This window comes from Plecotus auritus (assembly GCF_963455305.1).
Source record: "Plecotus auritus genome assembly, chromosome: 1".
Classification (NCBI taxonomy): Eukaryota; Metazoa; Chordata; class Mammalia; order Chiroptera; family Vespertilionidae; genus Plecotus; species Plecotus auritus.
In genome coordinates, this window is record NC_137770.1 from 122,513,625 (window position 1) to 122,538,507 (window position 24,883).

General features: G+C 39.9%; 1 protein-coding gene across 12 annotated transcripts in view; it reads left to right on the plus strand.

Annotated features, from left to right (window-relative positions):
* The window catches only part of MYO9A (myosin IXA), a 388,202-nt gene extending 363,740 nt beyond the window's left edge, over positions 1-24,462 (plus strand). For all 12 annotated transcript variants that reach the window (XM_080656867.1, XM_080656874.1, XM_080656871.1 and 9 more), the window contains 3 exons: positions 16,087-16,289; positions 19,146-19,288; positions 19,796-24,462. In XM_080656867.1, coding sequence (XP_080512993.1) covers positions 16,087-16,289; positions 19,146-19,288; positions 19,796-20,232 — 783 coding nt within the window. In that variant the 3' untranslated portion in view covers positions 20,233-24,462. The remainder of the gene's footprint in view (positions 1-16,086; positions 16,290-19,145; positions 19,289-19,795) is intronic.
* The last annotated feature ends 421 nt before the right edge of the window (positions 24,463-24,883 follow it).

The window sequence follows — 24,883 nt, forward strand, 5'->3', positions numbered from 1 at the left end:
CGCAGTGGGGTTGGGATATGCAGGAGTGGCGTGGCGCCCGGCCCAGGCTCCTCCCTGGCCGCCTGCAACTTTGAGCGCTACTACATCCCTCGAGGGATGTTGGACTGCCGGTTTTGGCTGATCCCCACAGGCCAGGCCGAGGGACCCCACCGGTATACGAATCCGTGTACCAGGCCTCTAGTTTTTTTATATTAATGCATGGTGTTTATGTCTGTTGGTCATATTCAGGTGACTTGACATAATGAGGATTAGATTCAGAGAATGAGGATTTTCTCAGAATATAGAGGCATTCTTACTGTTATTGGTACTGATCAGCCAGTATTTTTAAAAAGATGTAATTGTCCTAGCTGGTTTGGCTCAGTGGATAGAGCGTCGGCCTGCGGACCATAGAGTCCCAGGTTCAATTCTGGTCAGGGGCATGTACCTTGGTTGCAGGCTCTTCCTCCGCCCAGGCCCTGGTCGGAGCTTGTGCAGTAGGCAACCAGTCAATGTGTTTCTCTCAAATCGATGATTCTCTTTTTCTCTCTTTTGCGCTCTCCCTAAAAATCAATGGGAAAACAGCTTCTGGTGAGGATTAACAACAAAAAAACAAACAAAAGATATAATCTATTAGAAGCCCAATGCACGAAGATTCATGCCAGAATGGGCCTTCCTTTCCCTGGCTGCCGGCACCACCTTCGCTCTGGCTGGAGCCGCCTTTCCACCTTCCTACACTGCTCAGAGGCCCGGAGCGGCTGGGGGTGGTGCGCAACGCCTGCATTGTCACCATGGCGATGATGCAAGTGTCCCGCCCCCGGCCGCTCAGCACCCATGTATGCAAATTAACCCTCCATCTTCGTTGGGTTAATTTGCATACTCACTCCTGATTGGCTGGTGGGCATAGCGAAGGTATGGTCAATTAGCATGTTACTCTTTTATTAGGTAGACTAGAGGCCCGGTGCACGAAATTCGTGCATGGGGAGGGGTTGTCCCTCAGCCCAGCCTGCACCCTCTCCAATCTGGAACCCCTCGAGGGATGTTTGACTGCCTGTTTACAGGGATCGGGCCATGGGGGTGTGGCCAGCCTGGGTGAGGGGCTGAGGGCTGTTTTCAGGCTGGCCACACCCCCTTCAGGGTGGGGATCCCCATGGGGGTGCCTGGCCAGCCTGGGTAAGGGGCTTTTTTTCCTTTTTTTTTTTTTTTTTTTCAGCGCCTCCTTGAGCGGAGGCCAGGGCCGGCTGGAAGCAGGTATCTGAGATTTATGTATCTTCTATAATTGAAACTTTGTAGCCTTGAGCGGAAACCAGGGCCAGCCAGGGCGGGTGGGAAGCTTGGCTTCCTCCATCGCTGGGGGCAACCCAAGCCTCCTGCTCACTCCAGCTCTGTGGCCACTGCCATCTTTGTTGGGTTAATTTGCATACTCGCTCCTGATTGGCTGGTGGGTGTAGCAGAGTGGTGGTTAATGTTTCTCTTTTATTAGTGTAGATAATTATAATAGGGTAATATGCAGATTGGTCGGGATGCCATCACAGTAACGACTAATCAGCAGGCAGTGTGCACAGCAGGCATGGGTGGGCAGGGACTTACAGTGTTGGGGATGGGGGTGGGGGAGGCGGGGCCCGGCAGAGGGTGACCTGTACTCCCCACATGGCGGTGGCGGCTGTGAGCAGCGCCAAGCAGAGCCTGCAGGCCGAGCTGAAGCAATGCCTGTGGGCCATCAGCGCCGAGGAGTGGCTGTGCCAGTCCCGCCTCCTGGACCAGAAGGTGCACGATCGCAGGCACAGCCAAGGTGGTGGGCCAGATTGATGTCTTCTGGCCGCGCCACGCGGGTTTGCGGATCTGCGCAGGCGCAGGCCTCCGGTGCACGCATCCTCCCCTGCCCCACGCTTGCGAACCGTCAACCCCGGTGTGCCTGCATCCCCCACATGACATGCGCATGTCCCCTCCAGCATGCTCACATCCTTTGAAGAGTGTCTGGGTGCTCAGGGTGGGCGGCTGTGAGATGACAGTGAGAGGTCGTAGTGGTGATGCCCTGTTCCTGCGGAAGTCAGAGCAGCGACAAGATCGCCTCTGTGGGTCTAATGCAGGTGCTGAGGCGGAAGCAGGTGCAGACAGACACACCAGGTGGGCATGGGGCGGCCCTTGCTGAGGTGCCTTTGGTCAGTGTTCGAGGTTGGGAACCCAGAAGAGGTGAGGAGGTCCGTCCTCTCAGTGAAACAGCAGGAGAGTCAGGGCGACAGCAGAGGAGGAATGTGCACTTTGGGTGCTGGCACCCAGGAGCGAAAGGCCTGACTGAGCCTCGCTCACTCGGGGCCTAGCACGCTCCTGTTGGGCAGCGGGACGTGCTTTTTGAGTTAATGAGAGAAAACATTGATTCTCCCACTGCCCGCGAAGGTGGAAAGAGGAGTGGGGAGACATGCGGGGAGTGAGTGGGCTTCCCTGTCTGGGGGTTCCAAACTCGCTGTTGGTTCCTTTCACTGCTGACTAGAGATATACAAGGTGTCCCCCCCCCCCCCAATGTATACACACTTTGAATACCTACTAATTCCCATGGGTTTAAGTATGAAAAGAAAGAAACAACAATGGAGCTGTCATCTGTTAAAAGTGTGGGCCTAAACCAGCAGTCGGACATCCCCCAAGGGGTCCCCGATTGGAGAGGGTGCAGGCCGGGTTGAGGGACCCCACTCCCCCGTGCATGATTTCGTCCCCCAGGCCTCTAGTTGACATAACATTGTATTAATTGTAGGTGTACAACATGATTATTTGATATATGTATATATTACAAAATGATTATCACAATAAATTTAGTTAACATCCATCACTTCACATAGTTACAGTCTTTTTCCGTGTGATGAGAACTGGTAGTGTTATCTTTGATAACATTGTAGTCAGAATATTTCCTACTCTGTTTCTCCCTAACTCCCTTCCAGAGATCATTATGGTGAGCACAAGGCATTACTTGAAGATGTGCATGCAGCAGTCATGCAAGAGCCAGTGCTGAAGAGGATTAGGCACGGGATCTCTTGGGGGTAATAGGCAAAAGAAGAACAATATTTCGGTTCTTTTTTGAAAAAGAAGCACCCCTTTCAAAGCCTTATAATCTTCTCTCAGATGGGGACAAACAGGAAGAGAAATTATACAGGGAATTCTTACAGAAAAGAGAGGAAGAACTACAGTAATACATGGCAAAGGAACTTGACTTTTTCAGGAAGCCTGCTAATTAGGTTTGGGAGAATAAAAGGCAGAAGGTAGAAAGAGACAATAATATAAGGATTAGTGTGGTGTTGAGATGATAGGATTATATGTGAGAGAAGAGAAAGTGAAGAGTTCACAAATGGTAGAGTGATCCAAGGAGGTTATGTGTTTAGAGAACAAAAAGTACAGAATACTAGACAAAAATAAATTATGTTGGCTCCCTATGTGATTTTTGCTGCTATAAAAAGATAACTCCAACCCCTCAGCGGAGATATCCCTCCTCACCCTCAGTCCTGGCCTGTGTGAGTTGGCCCAGTCCCTCTCGCAACCCTGCCCTTCCTACCGGTGTGGAGCTGGTTTGTACCTTGTTTAAAAAGTCTCCTCTTCAGTTAGTCTTCAATTGGTAATTCAGGGTGAATGTTCCCAAATTTAGTTTTATTTCCAGTTTGATTCTGGGAGGCAGTGCAAGAAAAATCCCACTGACTCCACTGCCATAGTAGCTCCTTTTTACATAACATACTTACTGCTTTTAAGGAAACTTTTATAATTAGAAGTTAAAGAACTTGAAAATGAAAGATAAACTATTTTATATTTAGCAATTACTGAACTTATTTCTTTTAAAATTAGCCATTTGATAAATCTAAGATCTTATACTTCTACATAAAAGATACATTTATGTACTTGTTTCATGTACAATTTAGAAAATTCGGAACAGTAGAGTGAAATGTAAAAGGCAAGAAGAAAATCACCAGTGTCTATTAATATTTTTGAATATTTATATTTTCCTTATGTATGCTTAATAGAATTTATGACAGTACTATAGTATTCATAGCTTTATATTTTTAGGAAGATTTTTGTAGAGATAAAACATGAACTCAATTTAGTATCATAAATCCATTTAATATTTTTAAACTTTTAGTTTTACTAAGTAAAAATGAGACTACTTTAAATACATGTTTCTTTAGAAATACTTCTCTTTGTCTTTTTTTCCTTTTCATTCTCTTCTATAGGTAAGACCTGTTCCTTTAATTTCATTTATTCTCATTCTTTTTCTTTCAACAAAAAAAGCCATGTTTCAGGCATTGTGCTAGGTGTGCTGAAGGTTTAGAAACGACAAGATCTTTGCCTTAGATAAATTAACAATCTAGTAAACAAAAATGTAAATAATTGTAGTTCAGTTTATTAAATCTCATCTGTTCAAAGCTATAGGGGTATAGAGAGTTGGGTGAGTAGTACTACTTGAGAAAATTGAATAATCTTCAATGGCTACAATAGAAAATTTCTTGGTAGGAATGAAGGAAGGGAAGATTGATAGTAAGGTTTTAGGTTCTTAAATTCCAGGACCAGAAGTTTGGATTTGATCCTTTTAGGCCTTGAGAGTCCATCAAAGGTTTTTAAACCAGGGAATAGTACCACCAAACTTTTCCCCGTAACCAAAGTCTTCCAGACGTTTAGGGAAAAACAATGGGCTTAAGTGGTAGCTTCTAGAATGTGACTTTAGGTGTGCATGGGATAGCCTAAAGTCATCAACTATATTCACAATAATTTCCCCTAACAAAACACCCAAAAATTGATTGGCTTGATGTAATAATTATGTATTTATCACTTATCTCTGTGAAGTGGCTGGGGCTCACCTGATTTGGAATAAGCTGCAGGTTGAGTCCAGCTCTGTTTTGCACATCTCTTATTCTTCTTGAACTAGTGAACTATCTGGGATATGTTTTTCTAATGGAAATTAATTCTGTTACAGAAGGCTAGAGAAGTGGAACCAGTAATTTAATTTATCATAGTCTTTGATATGTCTCACAGGGCAAGGAAGATAGCTCAGGAACATGTTTCTTTACAAAGAAAGCAGAGAGTTTTCCCTGATACATCCCCTAAAACAACTTAGTTATTTCTTCTACCTGCTTAGCATCATGATCCAAAGCTGTGTTTCCTTCTTCCCTGTAGAATGTTGGCCTTGTAGATGAAAAAAACCCTCGGTTCTTTTATTAAAAGGGATCAGCTCATAGCTCTTTTAAAGATGCCATTAAGAGATTCAGACTCATACCTGTTAAAATGGACTTATGAAGCTGTGTGGTATCTCGAGTGAGGGAAGTGGTCCATACAGTTTTGATCTGGTCATTCACATAAATTTGTTTGCTCTTTGGGCCTACACCCCCAAATCAAAAATATTTAGTTTCTTGTAAGTTAATTGCAATATAGACTGTGACATTAAAATCTATTGGTTGCCCTAGCTGGTTTGGCTCTGGATAGAGCATTGGCCTGCAGACTGAAGGGTCGCAGGTTCGATTCTGGTCAAGGGCATGTACCATGGTTGCTATCTCCCCACCCTCTAACCCCCCGAGCGGGAGGCAACCAATCGATGTATCTCTCTCACTTCGATGTTTCTCTCTATCTCTCCCCCTCCCTTCCACTCTCTCTAAGAATCAATGGAAAAATATCCTTGGGTAAAGATTAACAAAAAATAAAATAATAATCTATTGGTTATTTCACCCTTTGAAGAGATTTTTTTAAAATTCATATATGGCCTCATAATGTCATGAGTGAATCATTCAGAAAATATTGGTTCACTGAGTTATGCAGATCTTTCAAATGTTTCATTATACAATATCAAACAAAAATAACATTTGTTAATATCACCACCAGTCTCTTCAGAAAATCTTTAGTACTGGGCAGCTGTCAAACTCATGGGGCAGTTCTAAGTTTTCTAAAATTCTAATATTTGTTTGAAAGTTTGAAATGTCATTGACAAAAAATATGGTCATACATTTATTTCATTTGAAATGATGGGCTCCCTTCTTACATTTTTAAAGACAGTGTTGCTGTATGCAGTAGTCCTACTTTGTCGATTATTTTAACACATTGCGGATGGATCATGAGAATTCTTGCTTCTTATTACACAGTGTTTTACAAAGTATCATACTTTAAAAAGATATTACCTTGTAAGAACATGTAATAAATAACTTCAAAATACAATGGGTATTTAATTTTAAAGCGTGCCTTTAACATTTATGTAAAACTTTTTTTGTACTCGTTCAATAGAAACTTATCTGGCCAGTGGGTAAAGCTAGCAATAAAACTACTGGTCCGCAATGTGTTAAGTAGCATTTCATGAATAAAGCTTTTAATTCAATTGCATTTCAAATGTTCACATATTTTTTTCTTAAGATAACTAGTCAGTATGCAGAAAGGTCCGTTGTGTATAAAACTTTTAATTTTATCACACAGAAAATTAAAAATAGTGAACTCAAGTGTTAAGAATAAAATTAATTTATACTGCTTAATGGAAAACATGAAATTGACTTTTTAAAAAACTATGCATGATAGCACAGAATATGATTACTAGTACAGTTTGATACCACTGCCTTCATTTATGAAAAGATGCCAACAGCTGCAAAGCAGTTAGTGCAATTGTCAAATGGAAGGACAACTAGCATCTTAGTATCATTATAAAAATAATTTTGAGCCCTGGTTGGTGTGGTTCAGTGGTTGGAGTGTCAGCCCACAGACCGAAGGGTTGCAGGTTCAATTCCTGGTTGAGGGCATGTACTGGGTTGCAGGTTAGATCCCCAGCCTGGCCCTGGTTGGGATGCGTACCAGAGGCAGCCAGTCGATATGTCTCTCACATCAATGTTTCTCTGTCTCTCTCTCTCATTCCCTCCCACTCTTTCTAAAAATCACTGGGAAAAATATCCTCCGGTAAGGATTAACAAAAAAAAAATAATAATAATAATAATTTTGACATCTCCATGGGCTTGTAGACACCACCTACACTTTGAGAAACACTACTCTTCAATACATAAAACACTCCTGGCTTACAGAATTGCACAGAAATATTTGGTGAGGATAATTCCTTTTCATGTGTAAGAAATAAATGCACAAAAAAGACTCAAGTGTTTAAAGTGCTTCCTAATCTTCATCTGGTGAATCATAACTACAAGCACTGGGATATTTGAACAAGCCTAGTTACCTAATTATAACACTATGCAAAACAGCCAATTTTCTAGGCCTCTCCTTACCAGGAAAATAGACTCCTCAGGAAGTGTTCCCATAATTCAATTCTTTGCTTCCTATTTTTGTGACTTAACACAAGACACTCAAGCAATGATAGTCTATCTTGGTCCAAAGTGCTGTTTTGGGGTATGGTTTCTTCATTAGGATTCTGAGATTTGTGCTTTAACTAATTATATACAGTCCTATCTAGGTAGTGCATAGTTTTTCCTTCTTATATATTCAACCCATGGACAAACTCCAGTCCTATATAATAAAAGCCTAATATGCTAAGTGTCCGACCATTCGTTCAACTGTTCAACCAGTCACTATGATGCGCACTGGCCACCAAGGGGCAGACCCTCCGACAGGTAGGTTAGCTTGCTGCTGGGGTCCACCGATCGGGACTGGGCGAGATAGGCCAGACATGCCCTGGAGCCCTCCCATTGTCCCTCCCCGGCCCTAATCATGCACTGGTGGGATCCCTTGGCCTGGCCTGCATCCTCTCGCAATCCAGGACTCCTTAGGGGATGTCAGAGAGCCGGTTTCGGCCCGATCCCTGCAGGCCAGGCTGAAGATCTTCATGTTTCCCTAGTGAGTGTAAGAGATGTCTTTCCCTACATAGTCATCAAGTTGTTTTTAAATATATTTTTATTGATTTTTAGATAGAGAGGAAGGGAGAGGGAGAGAGAGATAGAAACATCGATCCACTGCCTTCTGTAGGCCCCCACCAGGGATTGAGCCCTCAAGTTGGGCATGTGCCCTGACTGGGAATGGAACCAGCGACCTCTTGGTGCATGGGTCGACACTCAACCACTGAGCCACAACAGCTGGGCAGTCATCAAGTTTCTTTAAGGTTTGGGCAATCCACTCCCTAATTACCACCACAAGTATCTCTCTAACTTCATCTATCTTTAACTCTTTGGGCTTATTTTGACTTATAGCATTGAATATTTTTGTGTCCCCTCTACCATACCTTGCCATTCCTTCCTGCATCCTTTCTACATCATGGGCCTTATAGCATTTTTCTGAGAAATTAAAACTCTCCTCATAGGCTTTATTCATTTTAACACTTTGGTGTACCTTCTATTTGTTTATATTATTACCTCTTTAACCCTTATGAGGAAATGGAAATGCTGGGCTCAACTGAAGATTACCTCAAAGAGGTATCTTCACTTAGAACCTTCACATTAAAGCATTTGGTTCCCAATATTTTTGTTATAGTGGGAAAGCTTAATACAGATTGGTCTCACAGAATAATAGGGAAGTCTATTATGGACAGTTCTTACAGAATTCTGACCCAAATCAAATAATTAAGGATCTCTTTTACATTGTCCTGGCTGTTGTGTCTTGGTTGGAGCATCATCCAGTGCACCAAAAAGGTTGCGGGTTTGATTCTCAATCAGGGCACTAGTTTCTCTCACATTGATGTTATTTCTCTCTCCCCTCTGCCCCTTCCTTTCTAAAAATTAATAGAAAGATATCCTTGAGTGAGGATTAAAAAAACAAACCTGTAGTATACAAGTTTATGTCCAGTTTTTAACACAATATTAGCATTTTTTCATATTTCTAAAGCTCTATGTAATCAACTTCAAAAGTTATTTTCCTTGACCTTGTAAGAACTCTGGGCTGTAGAGGTTTCAGGTTTTCCTTCATCTTTATTTAATGCTGTCTTAAAAGAGCTAGACCTGTAGAGCTTTTTTGATTTTCTTTAGCTCTGTTAAGTAATCCTTAGCTAACCCATGGTAAAGTACTCCGGCAGCTAGGAAGGTGATGGTATGGACACTGAACAAAGGCAACTTGAAATATATATATATAGTGCATAGTTTAAAATTATATATATATATATATATATATATATATATATATATATATGTGTGTGTGTGTGTGTGTGTGTGTGTGTATATATATATATATATAATTTTTTTCAGAGAGGAAGGGAAAGAGAGAAACATCAATGATGAGAGAGAGAATCATTGATTGGCTGCCTCCTTCCTTCCCACGCCCTCCAACTGGGGATCAAGCCCCCATCCCGGGCATGTACTCTGACCTGTAATCAAACTGTGACCTCCTGGTTCAGTGGTTGGCAAACTCATTAGTCAACAGAGCCAAATATCAACAGTACGATTGAAATTTCTTTTGAGAGCCAAATTTTTTAAACTTAAACTTCTTTTAACACCACTTCTTCAAAATAGACTCGCCCAGGCCGTGGTATTTTGTGGAAGAGCCACACTCAAGGAGCCAAAGAGCCACATGTGGCTCGCGAGCCGCAGTTTGCCAACGATTGTCCTGGTTCATAGATCAATGCTCAATCACTGAGCCACATTGGCCGGGCAAAGGCAACAGTGCCTTATTCTAAGTCATTTTTTGTTGAATTTGCAGACTAATCTTGTGTTTTGAGCAACTTTTTCTATTTTCTTTACTTCTTGCTCTCAGAACTAAAAGTGGAATAATAATTTTGTAATCCTCTTGATTTTCATCCCATTGCATGTTTTAGAACACATGAGTTTAGTTAGCCTGACTGCCCTTAGAACTTGTCCTCCACTTCCACCTCATCTCACCAGCAGGGCTAGATTAGTAGTTTCTGTTTCTGATACAGCATGTCTTCCTTCTTTCTCCCCCAAATCAACTGAGAAATCTGTCAGTTTATTGTCTCATGCTATTCAAAAGATAATGGCATATTTTCATAAATAGCTAATGTTGAAAAGCTTTAAAATACCACTTTTATGTGAAATACAACACATATAGAGGAGCCCAGAAATATACATAAACATCTTAATGAATTATAAAATGAACATCCACATACCACTCACAGTCAAGAAATAGAACATTGCCAACACTCCCAAAAGCACTCCTCTTTTTCTTTCCAACCACAATCCTTTCCCACGCCTCAGAGGTGAGCAATAACTTGAGTTTTATGTTACTAGCTCAATTTTCTTTGTTGTTTTCCCACTAAAGGATATATTCCTGAGCACTATAGTTTTGTTGTTTTTGTTTTCAGCTTTGTATAAATGGAATCATATTATTCTGTATCTGACTTATTTCAGTCTTATTATGTATAAGACCTATCCATGTTGTGTTTAGTTGTAGTTCATTTTTGTTACTGTATAGTATTCCAGGATATATGTATACCACCATTTAACCATTTTCATGTTGGTAGACATTGGCTTGTATTTTGGGAGTTATGAATAATGCTATTATGAATATTCTGATACATGTATTTTTATGTACACATGCATGTATTTTTGTTGGGGAAATATAGGAGTGGAATTACTGGGTCATGGGATATATGTATCATCAACTTTAGTACATAAAGTTGTGCTATAGTAGTTAGTATATGAAAGTTACCAATTGTTCCACCTCCTTGTCAACACTTATATTCCAGATTTCTTAATTTTAGCTACTCTTAACAGTGTGTAATTGTGGTTTTAATTTGCACTTCTGTACTCTTTAATGTGCTTAAGTACCTTTTTATAAGTATGTATGAGATACCCTTTTTTGAAGGACCTATTCAAAGCTGTTGCCCATTTTTCTAATTGGCTTGCCTGTGTCTTTCTGATCTGTAGGAGTTCTTTATGAATTCTTGATGCAAGCCCTTTATTGGTTACTTCTGTTGCAAATTTCTTCTTCCACTTAGAGGTGTCATTAGATGAATCAGGAATTCTTTTTTTTTTTTTTTTTAACCAGGAGTTCTTATTTTTAATGTAGTCTAAATTTTATCAGCCTTTTCCTTAGGCTAGTACACGTTATGTCACATTTAAGACTATTTTCACTACTTGATGTTATGAAGACAATGTTTCTAAAAAGCTTTATATTTTTGCCCTTCATACTCAGTTTTAATTATTACCAGGATTTAATATTTTAATGCAATTATAAATGTTATTTTAAAATTGTTATATTCTATTTGTTCCTCATGAAAGAAAAATACATTTGATTTTGGTGTTTTTCACCTTGCTCAACTCACTTATTCTAATAATTTTGCTGTGACTTCTTTGGATTTCATACCTTAGTCATACTGTTCATGAGTAATAATAGTTTCACTTGTTTTTTTATAGTCCATATGGGTTTTTTTTTTTCCCTTAGCTAGAATCTCCAGTACAGTGTTGAAAGGAAATGATAAGGATCATTTTTCACATTGCCCTATCTCAAAGGGAAGGCTTTAATACTTTTACCACTAAATAATGATGTTTGCTATAGAATTTTTACAGATGCTTTATGAGATAATTTTCCCTTCTATTCTTGGTTTTCTAAGAATTGTTATTAGGAATTATTATTGAATGTTATGAAATACCTTTACTATGTCCATTGAGGTGTTCATAGACTTTTATGTTATTGATATGACATATTACACCAAGTGTTTTTCTAATGTTAAGCCATCATTATACTACCGCAATAAATCCAACTTAGTCATGAGGTGATATCCTTCTTACATATTGCTTGATTTAGTTTATAGTAAGTTATTTAGAATTTTTGTACCTGTTTATGAGTAAAATTGTCCTATAATAGTTCTTACTTTTAATATCCTTATTAGGTCTTTGATTTTTAATTGATTTTAGAGAGAGGGGAAAGAGAGACAGAGAAACACTGATGAGAGAGAAACATTGATCGGCTGCTTCCTGCACACCCCGCTTCTGGGGATCAAGCTGGCAATCCAGGCAGGTGCCCTGATCAAGAATCAAATTGGCAATCTCTTGGTGCATGGGATGACACCCAACCAACTGAGTCATACCAGTCAGGGCCATATTCTTGTTTTGTCTTGATATCAAGGTTATGCTGCCCTCTAAGAAATGAGTTGGGGAATAATAGTCCTTTTTATAGTTCTGTAAAGAATTTGTGTGATTTGTATGTTATTTCTTCTTGTTTGCTAATGAAATCATATAGGCCTAGAGTTTTCTCTCTTGAAAGTCTGCATTTATGAATTTAGTTGATAAGATTATTCACTTTTTTGTATTTCTTTATTGACAGTATTAATTACTTGGATTTTCATAGAATTTCTCCACATACATTTTTGTATAAAATTTCAGATTTATTGACAAAGGTGTTCATAGTAGTCTCTTATCCTATTTATTCCTTTGGTTACTTGTGGATTCCCTCTATTTATCTTCATCTTGCCAGGGTTTTAACTTTTTTATTCGTCTTTTCAAAGAACTACATTTTGGATTTTGTCCTCTCTTTTTTAATGTTTATTTACTCTTATCTTTATTTCTTTTCCTTTCCTTGGATTTATTTTGTTGTTCTTTATTTGGTTTCCTGGAAAAAAATGCTTACTTTAAAATTTAACCTTTTCTATTTGTTGCTCGTTAAAGAAAAATAAATATATAAAGCTATAATTTTAAGGTAGGCAGAGTTAAACTGTATCTGACAGACTTTGATATTGTTGATTAATTCAAAATATTTTCTAATTTCCATTGTGATTTCTTCTTTGACTATGAGTGTGTTAGAAGTCTATTTCGTAATATATAGGTGTTATTAGTTTTCCCCTTATAATTGCACTGTTAGTAAACTTATTTTAAATTACTTTAAAGGTCAGATAAATTATTTCAGCCCTAAAAAAATGTATTGTCTTTGCTGTATGTACTTTAAAATAATGAGTGTTCTGTAGTTGTTAAATACTGAATTATGTATGTCTGTTATTATCACTTATATTTTAAGTTGTTCAGATCCATAGCTTACTGATTTATTTGTACACACTTGTTTTCTCTGTGCTGATTATAGCTTTGTCTATTTCTTTGAGTATTTTTGTCAATATTTTACTTTAAATTTATTTTTTTAAGTTTATTCCTTTACTTGAACAACCTTTACACACAAAATAGATGGTTTAAGATTTTAAGTGGAAAGGAATTTAGGACTTAAGAGATTTTATGAGTCTGCTAATGTTTTAAGACCTGTGATGGCTGCGGCCAGATGGAAAAGTACTTTAAATTTCTGAAGCCATTTATTCAGAAATGGATATTTGCAAATTTGGAAATAATGTTATATCTTCTTCATAATTTGAATTTTTGTCATTGTGAAATATCCCTCTTTATCACAGGTAACACTTCTTACCATAAAGTTTACTTTGTCTAGAATTAAAATAGCAACCCTAGTTTCCTTTTGATTAGACATTGTATGCCTTTTATTTCCATCCTTTTACTCTCTGCCTTTCTTAATTCTTATGTTTTATATGTGTCCCTTGTAGACTTTATATAGTTTGACTTTTTTAAAAAATACAGTCTGATAATTACCAGATTTTTAACTAGAGCATTTAATCAATTTGCATTTAATGTAATCACTGATGCATTTGGATTTAAATCTAGTATTTTATTACGTGCTTTTATTTTACCTGATACATGTTCCTTTTCTTTCTTGCCTTTTTTGTTCCTTTTTGCCTTTTTCTTTTGACTATTTTTTATTCTACTTTTTTCTTTTGTTAGTTTAAAAGGTTTTATACTCTCTTTTATGCTTCTTTTAGTAGTTAAACTAAATGTTACAATAAAAATCCATTACTTACCAATGTCTATTCATTGGTGCTTTTTATCTTTTCCAAGATAATTTGAGAACTTTAATATGCCTTAGTTAATATATAGTTGCTGTTTGTATTTTAAATTATCTGTATATTTTTAATCCATCTGGAAAAAAATGCTTACTTTAAAATTTAGGGTATTATTCTTATGTTTTATGCAGTCACTTTTCATTTAGATTCACTCACGTATTTACTATTTTCATTGTTCTTCATTCTCCCTCACTAACATTTCTTCTTGTGCCATTTTCTATCTGTTCTTTAGTGCAGGTCTGCTAGTAACAGATTCTCTTAGACTGACTGAAAATGTCTTCATTTCAATTGCATTCTTGAAAGTTGTTTTGCTATGTATAGAATTCTAGATTGGCAGTTACTTTTTTCTTTCATCTCTTTGAAAATATCATCTATTATTTTCTGCTTCCATTGTTTCTATTGAAAAGTTGCTTCTTTATTGCAGGTACATTTTTTTTTCTTACTGCTTTTAAGATTTTCTCTTGCCTTTGATTTTTAGCAATTGTGCCTGGGTATGGACTTTTTAGGTTTATCTTTCTTATAGGTTGAAGGCTTTCTTTAGTCAGTATGTTGACATCTTTAATTGGTCTTGAAAAATGGTCTGCCATTATCTCTTTAATATTTCTTCCACAGAATCGCTCTTCTCTCCATATATATTTTTTTAATTTATTTTTTTTTACATATGGTAGGTTTTTTTAATTGTATCCTGTTGTTTACCTTCTTTTCTGAAATTTTCCTGAAAGTTTTTTGTTTTGTTTTCCCTGCTTGATTCTTTATATTTTCTTCTTATCTAATTTCTGGTCCATTAATTCAACAATGTATTTCTATCTCCTTCAGCATGGTTATTTTAAGTCTGTCTTATAGCACAATGTCTGGAATCATTGAGGGTTTCTGTTTTCTGTTGTTTTTACTGGTTTTTCACTTACATTGTCTTGTTTCCTTTTGTTCTTGGTTACTTTTGATTGTGTGTCAGACACAGTATTTAAAAAATTATTTTAGAAAATATTTTGATGCCTGAGATGATGTTTCTTTCCTCTAAATAGTATTTTCACTTTTTCTGCCAGGTGCTAGGGCACTAAAAATCTGGTTTACTTTAATCCAATTTTAGGGATTACAATTTTCTGGACTGTTCAGCTGTCTTGAAGCTAGGCTGCAGTGTCTGCAAGGACTATTATAATTTCAGTTTACCCTGAGGTCTAGTATACAAATCTTGGGGATCCTAGTGTCAGGCATGGAGCCCATACCTTTGTGTGGTTCTGGACTCCCACTTTTATTCTCTACCCCATGGGTTGGCAGACTCTTTCTGAAAAGGACAAGAGAGTAAATATTTTAGGCTTTGTAGACCTTACAGTTTTGTGTGCAACAATTAATTCTGCCATTGTTCTCCAGAAGAGCCATAGATAATGTGTGAATTAATGAACATTAATGCATTCCAATAAAACTTTTTTTTACAAAATCAGGCACAAGGCCAGATTTGGCCCATGAGCCATAGTTTGCTGACCCCTAATATAGTCTGTCAGAAGCTCTGTTAAGACTCTCAGCCACCTTTTCTTAAATTTAGATTAGCCCGAAATGCTGGGCTAGCCTTTCCTTGGCCTTCCTTGTTAGCTCTCTGGTGCCTTTAAGAATATATATTTTTTTTGTGTATGTGTTTGGTCCAGTTGCTCTCGGCACTCCTGCTGAGATAATCTAAAATACCTATTCTGCCATTATCAGAAGCTAAAGTTATATACAAAGTAACAAATTTAAAAGTAATACGATTTTTTTCCCCCTCTGACCTCAAGAAAGAAATTTCTTGAGTTGTTCTCAGAGAAACTCACCAGCACCCTGTGATATAGAAATGATTTTTTTTTTTGTAATGAAACAGTTTGGGGACATGTTTTTATAGTCTTCCTAGAGAGATTGTGCATTCCACAGTTAAAGGTGAAGAGCATTGTTATCCATCAGAACTTTATGTGATGATGGAAATGTTCTATATCTGCACTGTTCAGTATGGTAGCTTCTAACCACCTGTGACTATTGAGAATTTGAAATGTCGCTAGTGAAAAAGCAGAACTAAATTTTTACTTATTTAATTTTAATTGATTTACATTTAAATAGCCCTATGTGGGTATTTAGTTTGGAGTGGATGCAGCCTATATTTACAAGAAGAATCACATCCCAGTACACAATGTGTCCTTATACTCCCACATGCTAAGTATTCATTTCCCTATGCTCTTGCAAGAAATATTTAACCTAAATGTATTTGATGGATGGTATCTCACTAAGTATCTTGGGCCTTACAGAATGTTTCCATTTATTTCTAACATTCACCTGGTATGATGGAAGTACTCTTGTTATCCTAAATGGGTCATGTAAAACTGATGTAGGCACTCAATTTACTTTACAACACGTATTTTTCTTTGTAGGGAAAGGGGTGTCTTCGTCGAGGAAACTATGCAAGTCCATCCTCTCCTGTTGTAGTTCGGTTGCCCTCTATGTCTGATGTCCCAGAAGAGACCTTGACTAGTGAGGCAACCATGGAGATGGACATCACAGAACAGCAGCAAGCAGCTATGCAGCAGGAGGAGAGAGTGCTGACTGAGCAGATTGAGAACCTACAGAAAGAGAAGTGAGTTTCCAGGAGGAAAGAGAGTGACCACTTTATTTGTTTTCATTTCCTTCCTTCTGTCTTTTATATTTCCTTATTTATTAAATACTAGAGGCCTGGTGCATGAAATTCGTGCGGGGCAGGGGGGGCAGAGTGTCCCTTAGCCCAGCCTGCACCCTATCCAATCTGGGACATCCCTCTCACAATCCGGGACTGCTGGCTCCTAACCACTTGCCTGCCTGATTTCCCCTAACTGCTTCTGCCTGCCAGCCTGATCGCCCCCTAACCACTCCCCTGCTGGCCTGATTGATGCCTGACTGCTCCCCTGCTAGCCTGATCGCCTCCAACTGCCCTCCCCTGCCAGCCTGGTTGTATCCAACTGCCCTCCTCTGCAGGCCTGGTCACCCCCAGATGCCCTCCCCTACAGGCCTGGTTGCCCCCAACTGCCCTCCCCTGCCAGCCTGGTCACCCCCAATTGCCCTCCCCTGCCAGCCTGATCACGCCCCCAATTGCCCTCCCCTACAGGCCTGGTTGCCACTAACTGCCCTCCCCTGAAGGCCTGGTCGCCCTCAACTGCCCTCCCCTGCCAGCCCGATCTCCCCCAACTGCCCTCCCCTGCTGGCCCGATTTCCCCCAACTGCTCTCCCCTGCTGGCCCGATCACCCCCAACTGTCCTCCCCTGCCAGCCTGATCGCCCCCAACTGCCCTTCCCTGCAGGCCTGATCTTGCCCTCAAGTGCCCTCCCCTGCTGGCTTGATGGCCCCCAAATGCCCTCCCCTACCGGCCTGGTTGACCGTAACTGCCCTCCCCTGCTGCCCTGATTGCCCCCAACTGCCCTCCCCTGCTGGCCTGATCGCCCACAACTGCCCTCCCCTGCTGGCCTGATCGCCCACAACTGCCCTCCCCTGCTGCCCTGATCGCCCACAACTGCCCTCCTCTGCTGGCCTGATCGCCCCCAACTGCCCTCCCCTGCTGGCCTGATCGCCCACAACTGCCCTCCCCTGCCAGCTATTTTGTGGCAGCCATCTTATGGCAATGTGAGGACGTCGTGTGAGGGTGCAAGGACCACCTAGGCTTTTATTAGTATAGATCTCCTATGTGTCAAGCACTGTATCATCAGGTGATACAGAGGATGTGGAGATGACAAAGATATGTTGCCTGAAGGAAGCTCCGTGAGCATGGAGACTTGAAGCTGCTACGGTGATGATTCTAGACAGGCTGACTGGAGCAGGGTGTGTCAAGGAATCTTAGCCGAGATTCTAACAGGTCAGAGACCAGCTTTATCTTAAAAAAGGGGGGATAAAGATTCCCAGGCTAAGACAAAGTCCCTATTCAGAACTCCATGAGGGAAGGATATTATCTAAAGATCAATATAGCCATGGGGCCAGCAACTAAATGGTCAGAGTAGGGCAGCAACACTAGTGGGTGCTGGAATACTGGGTAGAAAAATTGGTTGTAATTTAGGGGAGAGACAAATAAGCAGCTTTGTAACCTTTGCCATCATTGGAACAAAGGTGGGTAACAATATATCTTGGGGATAATTTGAACATCCCATGGTTCTCCCTGAAGGTACCATGTACTAATCCTGGCTGATGATGTTGACTCTTAAGTTTTAAGGGGATTTTTGTTCCTGAGTTCCAGAATTCCAGGTCTGAGAACTTGATTCATGTGGAGATATGAGTTTGTTGAAGTACTTTTTGTTTGCCAGGATTGAGTCTAGAGTTTAGGCAAGCTAAAAAAGCAGCTGGAGCTCAGCTTGGCAGAACATGATAAAGCAAAAGTGGGGTACATTGTCTGGGCTATTTGACACAAGAATGATCTAAAAAGAGGACCTAACTCACCTCTGATGAAAAATGGTATTGGAGGTATTAAAGGATGAATAGGAATTTGTAGGAAGGGGAAAATCTTTCTAGAGAAAGGAAAAAGGATGAGCACAGTCTCAGAACATGGCTTATGACAGTGGTAATTGCAGCAGTGAGATTATCTTTGAAATGATTGTCTAAGCTAGGTAGTGAAAGTGAAGCTTAAAGGGCTTTTAAAGGGAAGAGATGAAAAAGGAAGTAAGAATTGGAAGGACAAGGAGGTTGTGGGCAAGTAGAGTATGTGTTAGATTCAGAGCTGGTATAATTCCAGATCTTCCCATTGGAGAAAGTTGCCTATATAAAGTAGAGGGGAGGTTATTAGAAGTTTCAGACATAAAGGAACTTTGGTGGTAGGGTATTGATTGAAGTAGATTAGGGTGATATCAGGTATTAGTGAGAAAAGCAAGATTTGGAGCCATGTACCAAAGACTTCAGGGACTAAGGGGGCATGACTGAGATAGGTGGGTGTTTGATGAAGAGGAGAAGAAAATATGATAAATGGAGATGGCTTAAGCTTCAAGGACAGAAAAGATCAAATCAGTGTTTTAACTTCATCCAGAGGTTTCTCTGTGGTCAAGGTAAAGTTTCATGGAAAATAGTTAAAGAGCTGGAAGGAATATTAGAGATTATCTAGTTTAATCTCTTTGTTTTATAGATGAGAAAACAGGACCAGAGAGAAGAAAGTTCCTTCCTAAGGCATTATAAACGAGCTTAGAGTGAATTCAGAGCACTAATCTGATTACTAGATCTTACAGCTGGGGCATCTTTTCCCTACCTCACCATTGGCTCTTTTATGGGCCCAGCCTTTGCTGCACTTTGTCTTTTAGTACATACAGTGTTAGCCTTCACCATTACTATGGCTTTCAGATCCTTGTCACCACCCTGATTGGGAACAGTAAGAAATGTGACTGGTTTTGCTACTTAAATTCCTGACTTTTATGGAAGGTCTTTTCTCCTGTTGACTTCCTTCCACTTCTTATCAAATACTAATGGATTTCTTGATTGTATCTTACAGGGAGGAGCTGACATTTGAGATGCTTATACTGGAACCCCGTGCCTCTGATGATGAAACCCTTGAGTCTGAGGCCTCCATTGGGACCGCCGATAGCTCAGAAAACTTAAATATTGAGTCTGAAGGTGCCATTTCTGAGAAATCGGGTAAATGAACACCTTAGTGCAAAGGAGGATTAAGGATTCCCAAGCTAAGACAGAGTCCTAAGGAGTTGGAAAATAATGATCTTCATGAAGTTTTTATATAAATTATTCATTAGCTGAAGCCTTCAATGTAATTCAGCTTTTGGTAATTTATTGTTTTCTCTAGCATTTACTTTGCCAAGGAGAAAAGCCAATAATCACAACAATGTTGCCTTACTGACCCATGATCCATTTTCTAAGGGTGGGTAATTTAAAATGACAGTGACAAGTTGTAGGCGTCTCCTAATGGCCTAGTCAAATTCCAGACTTCGTTGGAATTGATTCTAAAATGATGTATGTAGAAATGGATGGTGAGCTCTTTTTGAGTTATGTGTGTGCACAAAGTAGGTCAGCCTGGACCCTCCAAATCTAGCCCACCTCATTTCACGTGTGTATAGTGATGCCTATTCATTATATAATGATATGCTTTAGAGGGAACTGTCATTTACAGCTTTGGTCTCTTTGGATTAGAGAGAAGCTTGACCCTTAGCTCCCTGAGAGCAGCTGACAAGTCTGAACCTTCTAGCAAGTTGAGAAAGCAGCTAAAAAAGCAGCACGACTCTTTGGATTCAGTGGACTCTTCAGTCTCTTCTCATGGGACCAGAAAACGATTTCAGATTTATTCCAAATCTCCATTCTACCGAGCTGCCTCAGCTGGTGAGGCCCTAGAAATGGAGGGACCATTGGGCCAGACCAAATCCCTAGAAGACAGACCTCAGTTCATCAGCAGAGGAACCTTCAATCCTGAAAAGGGCAAACAAAAATTAAAGAATGTGAAAAACTCACCTCAGAAAACCAAAGAGACCCCAGAGGGGACAGTGGGGTCTGGCCACAGGAAAATTGTGGACGCAGACTGCAGCTCCACGCAACAGCCAGCTCTCTTTGGAAATAATGAGTTTATGGTCTGAACTAGCAGCTGTGTGTTCCTTCATAGCTGCAGAGTGGTCAACATATCTCATCTTTAGGTCTCTTCTCATTGCCTCGTCCACAACAGTCCATTCTGAGTGTGGTCCAGCCTCTTGCCCAAGAATACAACCAAGACCTGGTATGCTGAATTCCTGGGCCTCCTGTGGAAGTGGAAAGGCCTCTTTGAAGCCTGCCTGGATGGTGCCAGCTGTGTCTTGGCTGCAGTATTTGACCAGAGATTTCACTAACGAAGCCACCTAGGCTTGGGGATTTGGGTCAGTCATGGAGGTCTTTGTTCCTGCCTCTCTTCCATCCTCTTTTCCTTTTCCAGAGGTGGGTGTGGAACTGGTGAGCACATTGTGGGCCTGAGGGGCGGGCGCATTGATTTCTGGCCTTTGAAGAAAACATGTAAATCTTCCTTAACTATGTAAGCAAAAGCTTTTGAGTTTATTTTGGGAATAGTTAGGAGCTGGGGTAGAATATACTTCCCCCCCCCCCCCAAGGATTTATAAAAAAAGGTTAAGCCTTCTATTTTAAGATTTTCTTGAAAAACACTTCATGTTATATTCTGGGAAAAGTAAAAAGGCAATTGTTTCCATTAAGCCATCAGAGCATGTCTCAGACCTCTGGTTACACAATGAAGAAGAGAGAGTACAAGCTTTGTTTTTTGATGATGATTGATGTAATAATAATCAATGCTGGTTTAACTTCTGGTTAGTTCCTGCCAAATATATTGCATGGGCTGAAGTTTCAGTAGCCATACTGTTCCCATATTCTCTGGTCCTAGGATCAGGTTCCTCTAATTTTCTTAAATGACCCAGAGATATGGTGAACACTAAACATGAGGGTTTCACCCTAATCCATCCATGCTTTTCTCTGTGTTGATTGAACTGAAGATCACATGTTCATCTGCTGGTAGATTTCAACCTGGAATTCAAAGACAAATGACCATTTAATCAATTCTCTCAAAACATTCACAACACAATACTACATGGATAAGTGTTGCAGAAAGCTGCCAAAAAATAAGAGAGACCTTTTTCAGATGACCCATCTAACTTTTATTTTTTCCTCAGACCATCAGTATTATAGACTTTTTTAAAAATCAAGGACTACTTGAAGCTACTTTTGTTAATATTCTGGTTACTGAAGTTTACTGTAAATATATATGTATAGTATGCATATTTCTTTTTCACCTTATGCTTTCCTCCTCCTATGGAATTTCTTCCTAAGATTAGGGATGATTGGACAGGGAGGTGAGAGCCACACATCCCTGGGTTAAAGGACAAGTCACAAGTCAAACCATCTTCACCACTAGGTGTCTCCATACACCTGAGTTATAATAGCATTTTAAGCTTAGCATCAGTGGGATTTGAAATCTATTTCTGCTATTTATATAATATATGAGAAATGAAACATGCTTCCCTTTCTTGAGATAAATATGTGAAAATGTTTATTTTTAAAGTTACTAAATGGATCTTGCCTAATTACCACATGCACTGTAACCTGAATTTTGGTTATTCTTCCTTTAAATGCTTCTTGAATTTGAAGTTACGGAACTATTAAGACATGTTAAGGCAGAGTCTCTCCTGTTACATGACACTGAACCTCATGCCACTGCCTAAGTGGTGGTTGTCGAACTCCAGAGATGAGACTTGGAACATCATTCTGAGTGGCAGCTAAAGGCAGCAGGAATCTTCCCTTTCCCTGGTTTGGGTTCCAAAATGAGTTAGGAAAAGGGATCTTTATAAATCTCCAGAATGATGGTGGTTAGTGAATAAATGTTCCATTTTATACCCCACAAACATCTGCTACCTTGTCCAGACTGTCCTGAGGAGTGATAAATGTAAAGCCTTTAAAAATCTGAATTTCGGAAAATCTCCCAGAGGAAAACCTAATTCATCCCAGCATGGTTGTGTGAAAGTGGGATGGGTGCTACCTTGGTGCCGCTGCCAGACTGCAGGTCTGTGTCAGTGTTCTTGGAAGAGTAGCGTTCTGCTGGGCATGCCTGCTGCTCTTCACTTGCCAGGCATTGGTCAATACCATACAAAAGGAGAGAGTACCCTTATTGGATAGTTTCCTTTGGCCCAGAGGAATGGCCTGCAGAACACATCTTGGCATATGTTCTCCTTCTAAATTTTTGTTGTTATTGTTTTTTCAAAATAAGTTTTGGCAATTAAAAAACAACTCATATAGGACATTTTATAGGAACTTGACAATGGATGTTAAGAGACTTTATAATTTTTCTCAGGGACTTGAAACCTGAATTGGATAAAGTTAAATAAAAAATATTGCTTTTCAGTTGCTAGATTTGTGGATTTCTAGTCATTTAACAAGCTGCCAGAATGGAGGGTGGTGGGGAGGAGAGGGCCACACAATTGCAAGAATGCAGAGCAAGTGTGGGATCCTCCCTTTGAAGGAAGGAAAGCTGCTGTTCTCATGGGATAATAGGTGCTGTGGGCCTGATACAGAGATGATGTCATAACTCTCAAAAACTGTCAGAACCAAGTGATCTATTTCCTTCCATTTGTTCTTAACTGGTTCTTTCCCTGGTTTAAGTTAAGTCACCACAAAGTGATGCTGTATGCATTGCAACCACTTATGATTAAGATATTTAACCCTAACATATGTCACATCTGTATTTCCTATTGCTTTGCGTGTTTACTTTGATCTCAGATGCCTCAAAGAAAATGCCTGCATGGCAGCAACGGGATGGCCCCATATTTGGAGTCCATACTCCAGATTGAAGAGCATTCTGTTCTATCACACATTCCCGGCCCCAAACAAAGCCTGGATTTCGATTCTCCCCAGTAAAACCAACACATCCTTTATCATGAAAAATGTGATAGCAGCAGAAAAGCCTAATTTGGATCACATTGGGTGCCACAAAGTGAAGCAAATGACTATAACAGCAAATACAGGAAAGGTTCAGGGAGGTGGTATGCTTAGTTTGTCATGCACTTGGTACTTCCTGCCATTTTAATTATTTTCCCACTCTGGGCTTCTGAAAACATTAAGGGAGGTATGCCTTCCCTGTAGGAGCCTTGCAGAGGCAAGGGGCCCAGATCAGGGAATGGGATACCAGAGCCCTGCCTTCTCATTCCTCAGAAACCAGCTGCAGCTCTACAGTAACCTCTGCTGGGAGGTTAGAAGAGACTTCTCTGTTCTATCATGAGAGGGTTTTTTCACTGTAGGAGACAAAGGATCCCAGAAACCTGCTGAAAAGAGGAAGTCCAGCCAAGTGCTGCAGGCCCCCTTCAGTGCCTGTGGGCCTTGGTGTTTTTAAAATTATAACTAATGAATGTGTACATTTCACAAGCACTTTGGTAAGCCAGAGAGAAGAAAGTATTCTCAAGATGTGTTCAAAGCTAAGAGTTTTAATTTTAAAGAGAAACACAGTCCAAGCAGCTTTCCTCATCCTCCTCTCTCCTCTTTTTTCCCTTGATGGGGATCTGGATATGGGGCATGCATCATTCTGTGTTGACAAATGCATTATGTCACCCATAATTTTGTGATACTAGTAACTCCCCAGCCCTGTTCCCCAACACCATGCTAACCTTGGTTGTAAAATTCCTCGGTATTTGTGGGAGTCCTTTGTCTTTTCTAAATACTTATAACCACTTTTTTCTGGAACCATTCCCACATTTGATTTGGTGTTAAACAGTAACAGCAAAATGATGAGTGTGGATATGGATCTATTAGGTTTTGTGGTCCCTTGGTTGAAACTTTAAAAAAAAAAAGCCCCACCAAGAGGCCTATCACCTTGCTATCCATCCATACTTAATACCTATTTATCAGTCCTCTTAGGTCATATAAAAGTTGCACCTTTTGAATCATATAATTGTATTTAACTAGGGGAAAGGTGTGTACTACAGATTAGTATTATATTATTTTAAGGGGGTTAAATAATTTATAAGTATGCTGAGTGTAAATTTTTAAAAGACTATGTATTGTAAAAGGACATATCCTGTGAAATATATTTTACTGTTAAACAGAATAATTCTATAAGAAGAATTATTTATCTCACCCATGGAACTGATTATATTCCTAATACAATCACCAGGCTCTTTGTAATTTCCTTTTGTTTTTTTTGGGGGGGGATTTGGGGGAGCAAGATATCATCTGTATAGAGTCCAGTTTGTGTCACTCAAAATATGTGCTGTATGGCTACACAAAAACAGCTTGATGAATAAATTACTCCAATGGCTCATTAAAGAACAAAAGCTTCCAGAAGCAGCAATATGTGTGGTTTGTTTTCTGACCATCCTGGCTCCCACCCCAACTCGCTCCATCTTGATCCCAGGGAACAATGATTTTTGTTAAAGTGATTTTTCTTTTTTGTAAGGAAAGGACTGAGCAAGCCCACAATTGACAAAGTGCAGAAGTAGTACTTATTGGAACTCAACTGAATTCAAGTAAAGGTGAGATGCAAGCTGTCACTTTCTGTAATAGGTGCTAGCTGCTAGCTGTCAAGACCTCATTGACTCGGTTTAGGGCTAGCTGGGTAGAGCAGGTAGTGAGCCTACATTTAGGATCCTCACCGAAAAGGCCATGAATAAGTAGCAATATCTGCTAATAGAGGGCCCAACAGTTCAATTCTAGTTTGTCATGTTTGTTCTGCCACTATATTGCATGAATTTGGGAAAAGTCATTTGC